Raw genomic sequence first — 12,538 nt, 5'->3', positions numbered from 1 at the left:
CTGCGCTCAGCTGTTCTGTTAACACTGTCGCTGCAAGTTGATAACAAGTTATTGCATACTTATCCATTTATGGGAAAAACACTCATATAAATATTTGGTCAATTTTAACTGTTATTTACAACGGATTTAACTTTATATTGCATACTTTTCCGTATATATATGCAGACAAACGCCCTTGAGATCAGTCCTTAACATCGATAACTTCACCTGAAGGTCAACATTTATTTACTCTGTTAGCACAATGTTTAGTGAGGAGCCTAAATGTTAAGTGAGGAGCACCTGCAACACAGATTTGTTGCAGCACAAACTTTCTGCTGCCAGTTGCACCCTTAGAAAACAAGTGCCGGTCATTTAAAACGCACTGCTAACATATAGAGGTTGTAGTTCACATTGCACTTTATCTAAATAACACTTTTGGGTAAGCCTCTGAATCGTTAACTATGCAAATATTATTATTTTTGTATTAGGCCGAAACACCCACGTCCGATAAATATTTGCACAATTTTCGATAACGCATCTGTAGCCAGTGTGGATAAATGGGGTCAGACCTTTTGGAATATATCGTTATTTTCGCCAGCCCTGGACATCTGTTTAAAATCAGCGCGCCAACTGCAATAGATATTTAAATATACCAACAATACCACAGAATACGGGAATAGTCATTTTTGGTAGTTGTAGTTTATTTAATATTTTCTTTTATGCATAACAAATATTAATTTTTATTTCAATTTATTGAATTTTGTCTGGTAGTGTAGGTTACTTGTGTGTATTTCATTGTGCAAATACATAATACGTATTTTCAAGTTACTTTAGTCTAATTTTAAATGTATAATGTTTCGTAAATAAATATTCAGCATGATGTCGAGCAGATATATATCCGTAGCTTTAAATCGTAGATAAAGTTGCGTAAACTTTCATTTCATACACCTTTTGTTCAACATTTTCATTTTCTAATATTGTATGGTATAAAGTTTAGTTTAGCTATCTAACATGTACAGTCGCAATTAGTTATTGAAAATCTCTGCTACATCTTATAATAACAGCGTGTTATTAAAAAAAATTAAATTAGCATAAATATTTGTTTATATACTAAAGGGATTTATTGGCCTTTTTGGGGAAGTGTTTAAAGTTTTCAACTTTTTTAATAGTATACTATAATGAAATTTAATTTACATGCATGCATATGTAGAGCAGTAACAAATTTGATTATTCTGAGTTTTCTATTTCGGGTGTAGATAGATGTTGCATAGGATTTTTGTAAATGCACTTATTGATATTTAGAAATAATCGTATTGATTCGCTTACTGCGGTGTTTTTGTATAAAGCATTTGTATACGGACTAGATATGGTCTTGCGATTTCTATTTGATTTTTCTTGATTAACTTTTTGGCTACTGTAGTTACTATATATACTTTATAATTTGTATGTCATGTTGCAAATGGACGTTTATGTATGAGAAGCGTTAGCTCTTGTTTGAATTCGGTGTGTTGTGCTTACTGATTAAAAATAAACTCAATGGTCGTTGTATAATTAATAATAATAATTTTGTTTAATTTTGCGTTGCTTAGTATTCGATTTGCTGCTTAAAAACTAAATGGTTTGCTTGAAATTGAATTTCAATGCAGTGCGGCAGTCATGCCGTTGAGCAGGCCTGACAACCGTAAGCAAAAGTCGTTACGAATCCTTAAATTAGTGCTAGACAGATAATTGGGATACTTGCATACTTTCACTATCAATAAAGACTAAATTTAACAATTCCTTTGGGGGCTTCAGAGATTCATTTCGTAATCAATTAAATTAATTAATTGTATTTATTAAACATATGTATATGTATGCGTATATGTGTGTAGCATGCTTAGATAGTCCATACTTGCACCTTCTCGGCCACTACACACCAGCTGGCGCGCTCATAGTAAGAGCTAACAATATGCAGACTGGCCACATGATGATTGATCAATGCATCTAATTCACCCTCACGGAATACATGGTAGTAGCGATGGTGTGTAGTGGCGCCACCTTGCGAGGGACTGTCCAGCGATGCAGTGGAGCTATTCGAATGCTCCACGGAATCAGTTGAATTCACTTGTTGTAGTGACTGTTGCTGCTGTGACTGCTGCGGCGTGCCAGGTGCTGTTTCCGTAGAGCTTGACGCACTTGATGTGACGGACTTAATAGCGCCCAAGTTTCGACGACGTTGACCATAGTCGTTGCCTGATGAATTTGCTGTGGGCGGAGCTCTGCCACGCAGGCAGACCATGCCCTCACCCAGTTGATCGCCACTAAGTGCTTCCAGTGCCTCAGCATCCTCATCCTCCTCAGGTATAGCTAAAAGCATAATACAATATTTAAATGCGGATCTTATGATTTTCTAATCCTGAATACTTACGATCCTCATCATCGCGTACATCACTATCGCCATCATCCTGCAGCAGATATGCGGTCTCGGGATTGAGATTGTAGTGGCAATTGCGTTTGTAGTTGAACTTTGAGATCTTGCAGTGCTCATAGATGCCCAACGAATAGCTGCGCTCGTTTTCTTCATCCTCTCCCTCCTGTTCCTCGTGTATAGTAAAGCTGCGCGTCTGTGAGGACAGCGACGAGGTGGACGACGACATGGGCGAGTGCTGCAGGCTTGGCTGTGTGGACAAGTTGGCCAGCATAAGTCGACGCTCACGCAGTTCGTCACGCAGCGAAGTTAAATCGCCATTGGAGCGCTTCTTAGCACCAGCATTTAGATATTCGCCAATGTCTCCAATGCCATCCAGACTGCGACAATCGGCGCGATTGCTTTTATCATCCAGTTCGCGCTGCAGTTGCGCTGTTAGCTGCTCCGCAAACTCGGCGCAATCCTGCGGCTGCTGTGCCTGCCCAGACTCGCGCTTCTCCGGCAGCAGCGGTGCACTGTCCGCATTCAGTATAATGTCGTTGGTATTGGGCGTGGCATTGTTAATCTGCAGCTCACCCTTGTGATACTGCTCCTTGTTAATGCTAATGGTCTGCGCCAGCGCGCTCTCCGACTCATCACTGGACTTGGCAGTGCTCGTGCTGGGCGCCGACAGCAGCTGCGCGGAACGTGGCGCGCTTATAACACTGTCGATGGAGTCTGGCGAGGAGGGCTCGCTGGAATCGCTGTCCAGATCATCGGTGGCTGGATTGAACAGCTCCAGCGACAAGAGCTTGGCATTCAAGGCGCTGCTGCTGGCTACACCAGAGCCGGAGGCTCGTCGCACAATGGGAAAGTTTTGGCGCGCCAGCTGCAGCGACTGCTGCTTGCGGAACTTGGGTATTGGCGGCATCTCACGTATAGTCTGACGCGTTATCTTGTGAGCAGCTATGGTCTGTTGCTCCCGCTGCTGCTTAATGTGCGCATCATCGAAGCTGAAGCGCGCTGGCTTAGCAGCTGGTGTTAGTATGGCCATGGCGGCGCTCACAGCGGCCATAGACTGGGGTGGCGAGGTGACGGTGCCTTGTGTGGCTGCAGGGGAATGGGCGGGCGTCGGCGGGCAGGGCATAATGAGCGGAGATGTTGGCACTGAGTGTGTGGGCGGCGGACGCGTGGTGGTGACAGTGGTAGTATTGGCAGCTGCATTGCCTTGCCCATTGCTGGAGCTGGAGTTGCTGGAACTAGAGTTGGAGTGCTGTTGCATTTGCAGTTGCTGCTGTTGTTGTTGCTGCTCCGGCTTGGGTATAAATATAACCGAGGCGAAGCTATCCTCCGACTCAATACTGGTGTCCGACTGCAGACTGCTGTCCTTGGAGGAGTCCGAGCCAGACTCACGCGAATGCCGGCGTACCTTGGCTTGCTCGCTCTCCACGCAAGCGACGCACTCCTGATGATAAGCGCTGCAATGGCAAGCATTGGCCATGCTGCAGTCTATGCTGCTGCAGTAGCTCACAGGTCCGGCGCTTACATTGGCCAGCACATGAGCACTAAAACTGCCCGCAGCGCTACTTGCATGATGATGATGATGCTGATGCGTATGCGTAACTGGTGTGCTTAGCTGCTTATTGTTGTTGTTGTTGTTGCTGCTGCTGCTCGACTGCTGCTGCTGCTGCTGCGGATTGACTGCAGTTGGTGATGGCGCTTGAGTTGGCGGAGCGCTTTTGATGTTCTGCATGAGCTTGTTGAGTCCGGTTTTGGTTACGCGCTCCAGACTGCCCGTCGAGCTTTTGATTTTAGTGGTGAAACCCTCGCGTATGACCTGCAGCCGCTTAGAGAACATGGCCGAGCGGCAGAGGAACGCCTCATTCAATGACGTCTGCTTTTGAATGCGCTTACGCACGCGCTCCTTCTCACGCAGTCGATTGCCGGCCATCAGCTCCTCATTGAGTGAGCTCTGCTTGCGGAGAAAGCTGGGCAGCTGTCCACCAGGCGCGCCAATTGCTGCTCCTGTTGCTGGCGTGGCTGTTGCTGCAGCTGAGGCATGTTGATGATAATTGGCTGCATAGCAACCGCTGCGCGTATAGAGACTGCTGCTAACGCCGCTGGCGCTGTTATAGCTGCTAACTATTTGATACGCGCTGCCTTGGCTGGGCCCATTGGCTTCGTTCGGCTGCAGTTGAGCGTTGTCGTCGTCGCAGAGCGATTGCTTCTGCTTGATGAGCTTGGGTCGGCGGGCGAGCGTGTTGCCAGCGCTGGCAGTAGCTGTGGGCGAGTGCCCGCCGTTGAGCTGTTGTGCCTCGGGCGCGCTTAGTAGCAGCGCTGCAGCCGCACTTGCTTTGGTCTCACCTGGCAGCAATGGACCGCCCAGGCTGGGTACGCTGGAGCGAGAGCGCACAATTTGGCGTGGCGGCGGCTGTAAGATGCTGCCCAGACTGCGTGATTTGAGGCTAGCCGTGAGTGGTGGATCATGAAAGTCCTCAAAGTCCTCCAGGCGACGCAGCTCAATGGGCAGATCCTTGGCATCCTCATAGTCCAGGCTGCTGTCGTTTTTGGTATCCTTAGAAGTCCACGAATCCAGAAACCAGGCATGTCGGCGTCCACCAGCCAATTTCTATATTATAAATTAAGTTTTAATTAATTGCGTTGCAACAACACACAATTCTACAAATATTTATATTTTTCTGCCTCAGAGCTCATTAAACGAAAAAAATAAGACAAACTATTGTTTAAGAAAATGGAAGAAGTCACGTTAGCCCTCTTATATTTTGCTTAAATTCTAGATCATATCTCTCATGCTCATGCTCATGCTCGCTTAATGCAGTCAAAACAAAGACACCCCCAATGTATGATAAGCATTGAGCGCTTTCTCATCTACACAACAGCGACGCTCTCGCTCAGCTGCAGCACCGTATAGCGATCGAGCGTATATAAACGAAATGCAGCGATGCTCTCAGTAGCCTTCGCCTCAGAGCGAAGAGTACCTCTCAAACGTGGGAGGCTGGCAAGCGAGGCCCCTTGCAGGTCAGTAGTGCTTGGGCTGTTGGCGATTAAACAAGCAATGAACGAGCTGATTGGATAATAATATTAAACATAATTTAATCATTTGTCAGCCAAATTTTATAAACATTGGCTTATATTGCTGGTGAAATTTAAAACTTTATGCTCCATATATGAAATGAGTTTGCTTACGAAATTAATATAAAGAGCTCTGAGGCAAAATGGTTTTAAACTAGAGATATTCATAACTTTATTCACTTGCCTGTATAGCACGTCGCACAAAGCTGTAGCAGGACTCGCCTGGCGAGGATGAGCTTAAGCTAGAGCTGTCGCCGTCGCCCGCCGAGCGACTGGAGTTGGTGGAGTCCTCTGTGTAGGCATGATAGGGCGGCAGAAAGTCATCGTCATCCTCCTCATCCGAATACGAATATGAGTAAGTGCGATTCTTGGGCGGCTGCCAGGGTATAAGCACATCCTGCGACTCAAAGCGTCGATGTCGCTGCTCCAGGGCCCACACTGTGATAACCACACGGCCACCAATGCGCAAGATGCGCGCCAATTCCCTAAGCGCCCGCACACGGCGCTCTGTGGTGGCAAAGTGATGTACTACAGCCAAGGACAGCACTGCATCGAAGCTGTCATCACGGAACGGCAGCTCCAGATTATCGCACAGCGCCACCTGTGGGCCAAAAGCATGAACAACATCATTAGGCATTACCCAAGAGACTCGACAAGAAGTACGAAAACCTGAGCTCAAGCAGCTGCACTCTGCACTTTGTCAAGCCAATTATGTTACGCAAAAGTCTCACGCACACACAAACACACACACTTACAGGCACACGGACACACCTAACTATGCTATAGAATTAGTGAATGCTGCAAGCAGCTTGGAAGTGTTTGAAACTTTTGAGCTAACTGAATTTAATTCGTTTAGCTAATGAAAGTTTGGCCTGCCTTTGCGTTGCGCCATATGCATGCAAATAAGCTGCTCAAGTATATTATATTTTTATGAAGCCTTTTTATTGCATTCAATTTATTTACTAAATAATGGGCTAGTAACGTTAAACTGACCTATACAAGTTTGCCATTGATTCAGCTTGTTTGATCCGTTTGGACGCTTGCAAATTGATAGTAGTAGCAATATCTATACGGACTTAAATTCGTTCCACATTAACTTAAATTCTAGTTTACCCAGCGTTTACTGTATATACAATACTTTAGTACACTTTGTTTGAATTCTCTTTGTGCTCATGTTTACCATTGGTGTGCGTCATTTATATTCATTTGCATGTCATGGACAGCATTTGATAGCGTCAATTAAATTTGACAGCAATGGGAAATAAAACAAAACTAACCCTATGCTAAATTGGCAATTATCAGTTGCCATTTGCATTAAATGGCTGTACAGAAGCTATTGCAATTTATGTGAGTTTTGAAAACGACAGCATTTGGCTTAAAGCGTCGTTTAAGCTATTGATGCAAATTTACTCGCTTATTGCACGTACAACAAATATTGTTTGAACGTCGCAATAACGTTGATAGCGCTCGTTCTGCGTGCATAGGTAGCTGTCTGTCTGTCTGTCTTTCTGTCTCTGTGTGTGTTATTGCTGCAAAAAAGCAGCAGCCTTGACCCGCCTAGCATCTCTCAATCTCCTAGCAACCAACCTGCTCACTCACCTGGCCAAGTGAGCTTAGCGCTGTCAGCCCAAACTGCCACAGCAATCTCTGTTGTCAGCTTCAAGTAAACAATTTTTAAGCAGCACACAGCTATCAATTAAGATAAGTATGTGCACACTCACACACAACGTGTGGCATATGCCACATTTGCTTAAGACAAGCTCATGAAATGTTTATTAAATGCAGCTTAGATGGATTGTTGCATCAACTTTAATTTATTTAAATGCGTCGTCCTATGCAATCATTTTATAGCCATATAACTGATCCCAGTGCAATTTTGAGTGCTTTGTTTGAATTGCATTCAACTATTGCAGCTCGTTTTTCAGTTGCTTTTAATAGTGTACACACGTCGACATTTTTCTATGGCCTTTAGAAATTGTATTTTTAGCAGTTGCTATTTTTTTATTCCTATACACTTGGATATATTTTATAAAAAATGCAAAAGGGTGGCCTTATGTTTGTCTGCCGGGTAAGCAACAAGAGATTTCAGAAGCTATAAGATATGTTTATGTTAGTTTCGCACTCTCGACCAATCGAACAAATAACTTTTGGCATTGTTCAAGTTTTAATTTCAGTTAGTTTAGTTCAGTTTCTGTTGCGGTTCTTTGTCAAAGTGTATTATAAGGTTGGATGCGCTTGTTCTATTTGTGACACCCACACACGATGCATACATATGTGTGTGTGATTTGTGGGTGTGTAATTCCACACTGGTGTTGCACAAAGCGCTTTTGAAATTTATGTTGACAAGGTTTCAATGCAGCTCCGTTGCGTTGCGGAGTGTGCAGCATGTTACGCATACGCCGCGTTGCACTAATGAGGCCAAAGTACAGCGAAAAGTAAAGTATATAGATATGCGTATATAGAGTATAAAGAAGATACTAAGCCATTATGCATGTACTTATGTTCGTTTGTTTGGCCTTCTTGGCTTGCAGCTTATTTAAATGACGTTTAAATGTGCTCGCAAAGAAAAGTGAAAACGCCCCAGCAGCTGCTTGTTTTTTTTATTTATACTTTTTTAAATGAAATTGCTGCTGGCATGGCAGTCACCTGTGCCACAAAAAATACAACAAATACAACAAAAAGGAATCTCGTTGCGCTCGCTTTGCTTTCGTTTACTTTGCTTTCCCTTCAATCCGCTGCGCTGTCCTTTTTTATATGCTTGCTGCGCCTTTGCTTTATTATACATAGTCTCTTTTATGCGCCATTTTTTGGCCGCAGCAGAATTTATGTGCAAGTTGTGTGTGTTATTTGCTTAATGCCTGCTGCATACGTTGCTGCTCCACTTGGGCTGCCTGCTTATTGCTTTATAATATTATAGAAAATCAGGTCATGTCAGTGCGGATGAATCAAAGTTGCCAGCAAGCAACTCAAACTTTTCATCAACAGATATACACTCCAAGGCGAAAGTTAAATTGGCTTACAAAAAGTTTGCCACTTTTTTTTTCTTAGCAAATACTAGTTGGATTCACTTGCAGGTCACGTGATGCACTTGTGCAATTTGTGTTAAACGTACGTAAATACATCAGACGCAGGCAAATTTAACAATTTAGCATTGCAATTGTGATAGTTAATAGTTTAATTAGAGCGTGGCATTGAACAGTTGCCTAATCAATAATTCAAATAAAGGACTGGCGCTATTCGAACATACCGAATAGAAGACGGAAAATTACTGCACTCTCAGGCGCGGAAAATAATAGTTAAACGTGTTATTAAATAAATTATACCATTTACGTTGCACTTAAGTAACCCGCGCTCCAACTGCCAACTATGGCAGTCAGTGTTTCAGCATTACCGACAATGTCCTATTTATCGTCCTTGCCGTTATTACATGCTAAGTTCAAGCCCACGCAGTGCCTGCAAATGCAATTTAAATGCAAGAAATGCCAAGTACGGAGCGGGATGTGGAATTACTGTGGGATTGGCAGTGGGTTTATTCTTGGAAAATGGCATTTCTTGTGCCTGGGAATGAACACAATAAATAACAAATGCGTTGCGAGGCGAAGCGTAGCTACAGCGGAAGCTTTTGTAATAGATTATTACAAGCGCAAGTATTGCATACCTCTTGGCCTGAGAGCGAGCATATTTATTGTAGGTCGTAATAATGAAAAGGAAATGTTGTGGCTTGTGCACCGCAACAACAGCAATTCTTTGAATTTAGTATAAAATGCATATTACTTCCATGGAAATTGGTTTATGCAATATTCAGCGCCGTGTGTATAACGAGTTAACTTATTTATTAAGCTCATAGCGTTACACAGTGGTGGCAATAATATAATTGCCGTCCTTAACCACACCCCGTTTGCTTGGGCGAATATTGATTGAAACGCTTCACACAAGCTGCTACTCCTACTCATGCAATTGTTCCCTCGCTTGGGTATACTGCGTTTTGCCAGTGGCAAAGCACTGCTCTTTTAATAGCTCCATTGTTGGCCATTGTAATTATGACAACATTAGAGTGCGCAACGCTGACAATGAACAAGAACATGTGCAAATAATTTTCAATGATAAGCATAATTTATGAGTTGGCCAAGCGACTGCAGCGTGCAAAGTGGGTCAAAGGACCTAACGTTCGCATTAGCTACACACACACACACACAGACATAGTCGAGTGTCGAGTAAAGTAATTTGCACACATCAATTACTAGGGCAGGACTTACCTCGCCGCCTCTTTCGTGTGCCACTTTGTTGAGACGATAGCAGCGGTCAACGCCAATGGTGCATATGGCCGGGTTACATTGGGTTAAGTAACGCCCACTGCCGCAGCCGACATCGCAGACCACAGAGCCGGGCTCCAGATTTCCCAGAAATTGTGCCACCCTAGGGCGCACTGGTCCTGTCGGCTCCTCACAATGCTCGTAAACATCATGCACATAGGCACGCTCAAGAGCAGCTGAACGGCCGCTAGCATCACTCGTTGCAGTTGCAGTTGCTGCTGTTGTTGTTGTTGTTGCAGCTTTTGTTAGTGTTGTTGCAGCAGTTGTTTGTATCTTTGTTGTTGTCTCTGGCGTTGCGCCATCTGTTGTTGTTGTCGTCGTCGTCGTCGCTGCTGCTGTAGTTGGCGATATAACCGTAGGCGCTAAATTTGCACTTTGCGTTATGCTAGACGCTGCATTTGTTGCGTTTGTTGTTGTCAATTGTTTGGTCATTGCTGCTGCTTCAGTTGCTGTTGTTGTCGTTGGTTTTGCGCACTTCTCGTATAACGTTGACAGGCAAACCTCATCTAAAAATAAAAATAGGAAGTGCGCATTAAAAAAACGAAAACAATTCACACCCCTTGTTACTATTTTTAGTTGCAAACCTGCTGCTGCTGTTTTATCGCTTTAAATCTGTCCACACACTAACTAATTGAATAACAATAAATAAATTGCAATATATGCAATTTAAATGATTTTTCAATTGCACAGTCAGTTATCAGTAAGCTGACAATAATTTGTATAATTAATTCATAGCATAAACTCAAAGTTTACAATACGTTGCATGCTAACCAAATTTACAATTGTTCATTTGCATGTGTGTGTGTGTGGGAGTTATTGTTGTTGCTCAATGCATGACATCAAGTCGTAAAAATTTTACACACACACACATATGTATGTGTGGAAATATTGTTGTCAACACCGTCGTCGTAGGGTAACTTGCATACCGGAAATGTAAAACTAGTATGAGCTTGCACTGCCGTTGACATTTAAGAACTTTATTTCCGCTTGTAAGGCGTCTGCATAAAATTACAAGTGAATGCATTCAAGTTTGAAGCAAGTATTTGTGCCATAAGGCGTCGAGGGTTGGGGGGTGGTGGGCAGGCTGCACGGCTAGTTGACTAAGAACAAATGCGTTGGCGATAAATGTCATTAGCGTAGTAAAATGCAATTATAGTTGAAATCTGATTAAAAGCAACATATAATGGCAACAATGACACAGCAATGCAACGCACAAAGCTGTGTGGGTGTCAGTGTGTGTGTTCATGTGTGTGAGTGGGTGTTAATAAGTGCATGTGCACGGGTGTTAATACGCGTGCTAAATGAGCTGTAAATATATTTTATGACATTTTAATTAAATGCTTTGACCTTTTCCAGCAGCAGCAGCAGCAGCAGCAGCAGCAACTGCAATATATTAGACAGACATTATAAAGTTCTCATATATGTAGCTGTTTGCTTAGAAATTCAAACCACGCAAAGTCTGCTGGCATTTAAATATGTGCTCAATCAATTTATAATAAAATAATATAATGCTGTTGGCAATATGCGCAGCTATTTATAATGTTATCCATCAATTGCGGTAATAATTTAGCATATTACGTATACGTAGTGTGTGTATATGCATAACAAGTTGTTGGCTCACCTTTTGTTGGGCCGTTGCTGCGCTGATAACTCGCATTTAACAAAGCCGTCGAAGCCAGTTCCGCTGATAACATGCGCTGCGCGCAAGTTCTAGCTAAATCAGAACTTTTATGCGTTTGCCAATCTAGCAGTAGGCGGAGTGGCGCTCACTGTGGGCGCTGACTCCGTTATTTTTGATGATGATGAAAATGAGAACGACAACGATAACGAGGCGGATGCGTCAGAAAATCAATGTGCATACATTATTTAAAAGTCAATTGGTTGGGGCTGCTTAGTTACAGCGCAGTCGGCACTTCGGAGCTTCAAATTGAACTTTGCGGGGCTCGTTGTTTGTTATTATTTTTAGACTGACGTAGCGTGGCACGTTTCATACGATAATTTGCTCAATTTAATTTTGAAATCTATCATTATAGCAACTACACGATGTAATTGCTGATGTTGTTGCCCTTTGTGTTGCTGTTGTTGTTGCTCTTGCTCCTGCTGTTGGCGTTGTGGCAAAGGACATGAGCATGGACACGGACATGAACACGCGCTCGTTCATACACACGCACACGCAAACAACCGCACACAAACAAACATAGGATACACAAAATGCTTTTCACTACAAACACAGCTGCTGCTGCTGCTTCAGCTACTTCAGCTACTTTAGTGGCTGTTGCTGCTAATGCTGCTGCTGCTGCTGCTGCTGCTGTCAATGCCTGGCAAGCGACAGTCTGCCTCTGGCATATGACGTTTCCTTTGTGCGTGTGGGTATGTGTGTATTTGTATTACATACATACATATAATTGGTAGTGTGTGCGCTTGTGTGATTTTCCGCTGCTTTTAGGCACTTTTCACTTGCACTTTTCTTCAGCGACTTTTCATTGAATTTGCCTTGGGCTTTTGCATAAATTGAACAAATTTGTTAAATTTCTAGGCCACTGGCACTTGGCGTTTTCACTTTCATACACACACAGTTACACACTCACATGCACCAGTGTGTCTTCTGTCTTTGCTTATGTATGTGTGTGTATCTCTGTGCTGTTGTTGCTGTCTGTGTATGTGTGAGCGTATCGTCTTTTGCCGCTACCGTGTGTGTATGCCATGAGTAAACGTCGCGTACTAACCGTAAAAGCACGCGCATATCCTTTTGTTCAAGGATTTGCTT

At 43.4% G+C, this 12,538-nt stretch overlaps 1 protein-coding gene across 1 annotated transcript; it reads right to left on the bottom strand.

Annotated features, from left to right (window-relative positions):
- Window positions 1-736: 736 nt before the first annotated feature.
- On the bottom strand, window positions 737-11,685 carry LOC108604686. The gene is made up of 5 exons (XM_017994242.1): window positions 11,393-11,685; window positions 9,715-10,277; window positions 5,643-6,059; window positions 2,387-4,994; window positions 737-2,325 (listed from the first exon to the last, which is right to left on the bottom strand). The coding sequence occupies exons 1-5, from the start codon at window positions 11,463-11,465 to the stop codon at window positions 1,856-1,858; spliced, it is 4,131 nt and encodes a 1,376-aa protein (XP_017849731.1). The 5' UTR covers window positions 11,466-11,685; the 3' UTR covers window positions 737-1,855.
- Window positions 11,686-12,538: the final 853 nt, after the last annotated feature.

Source organism: Drosophila busckii, chromosome 3R, assembly GCF_011750605.1.
Source record: "Drosophila busckii strain San Diego stock center, stock number 13000-0081.31 chromosome 3R, ASM1175060v1, whole genome shotgun sequence".
Classification (NCBI taxonomy): domain Eukaryota; kingdom Metazoa; phylum Arthropoda; class Insecta; order Diptera; family Drosophilidae; genus Drosophila; species Drosophila busckii.
The sequence above is the reverse complement of the archived record's forward strand: the minus strand, read 5'-3'. Positions and strand labels throughout refer to the sequence as shown.

Coding starts and splice junctions, on each gene's coding strand:
- LOC108604686 (XM_017994242.1), bottom strand. CDS start 11,465: ATGTTATCAGCGGAACTGGCTTCGACGGCTTTGTTAAATGCGAGTTAT. Junction 10,278..11,392: donor CAGCAACGGCCCAACAAAAG/GTGAGCCAACAA, acceptor TTTTATTTTTAG/ATGAGGTTTGCCTGTCAACG. Junction 2,326..2,386: donor TGTACGCGATGATGAGGATC/GTAAGTATTCAG, acceptor TTATGCTTTTAG/CTATACCTGAGGAGGATGAG.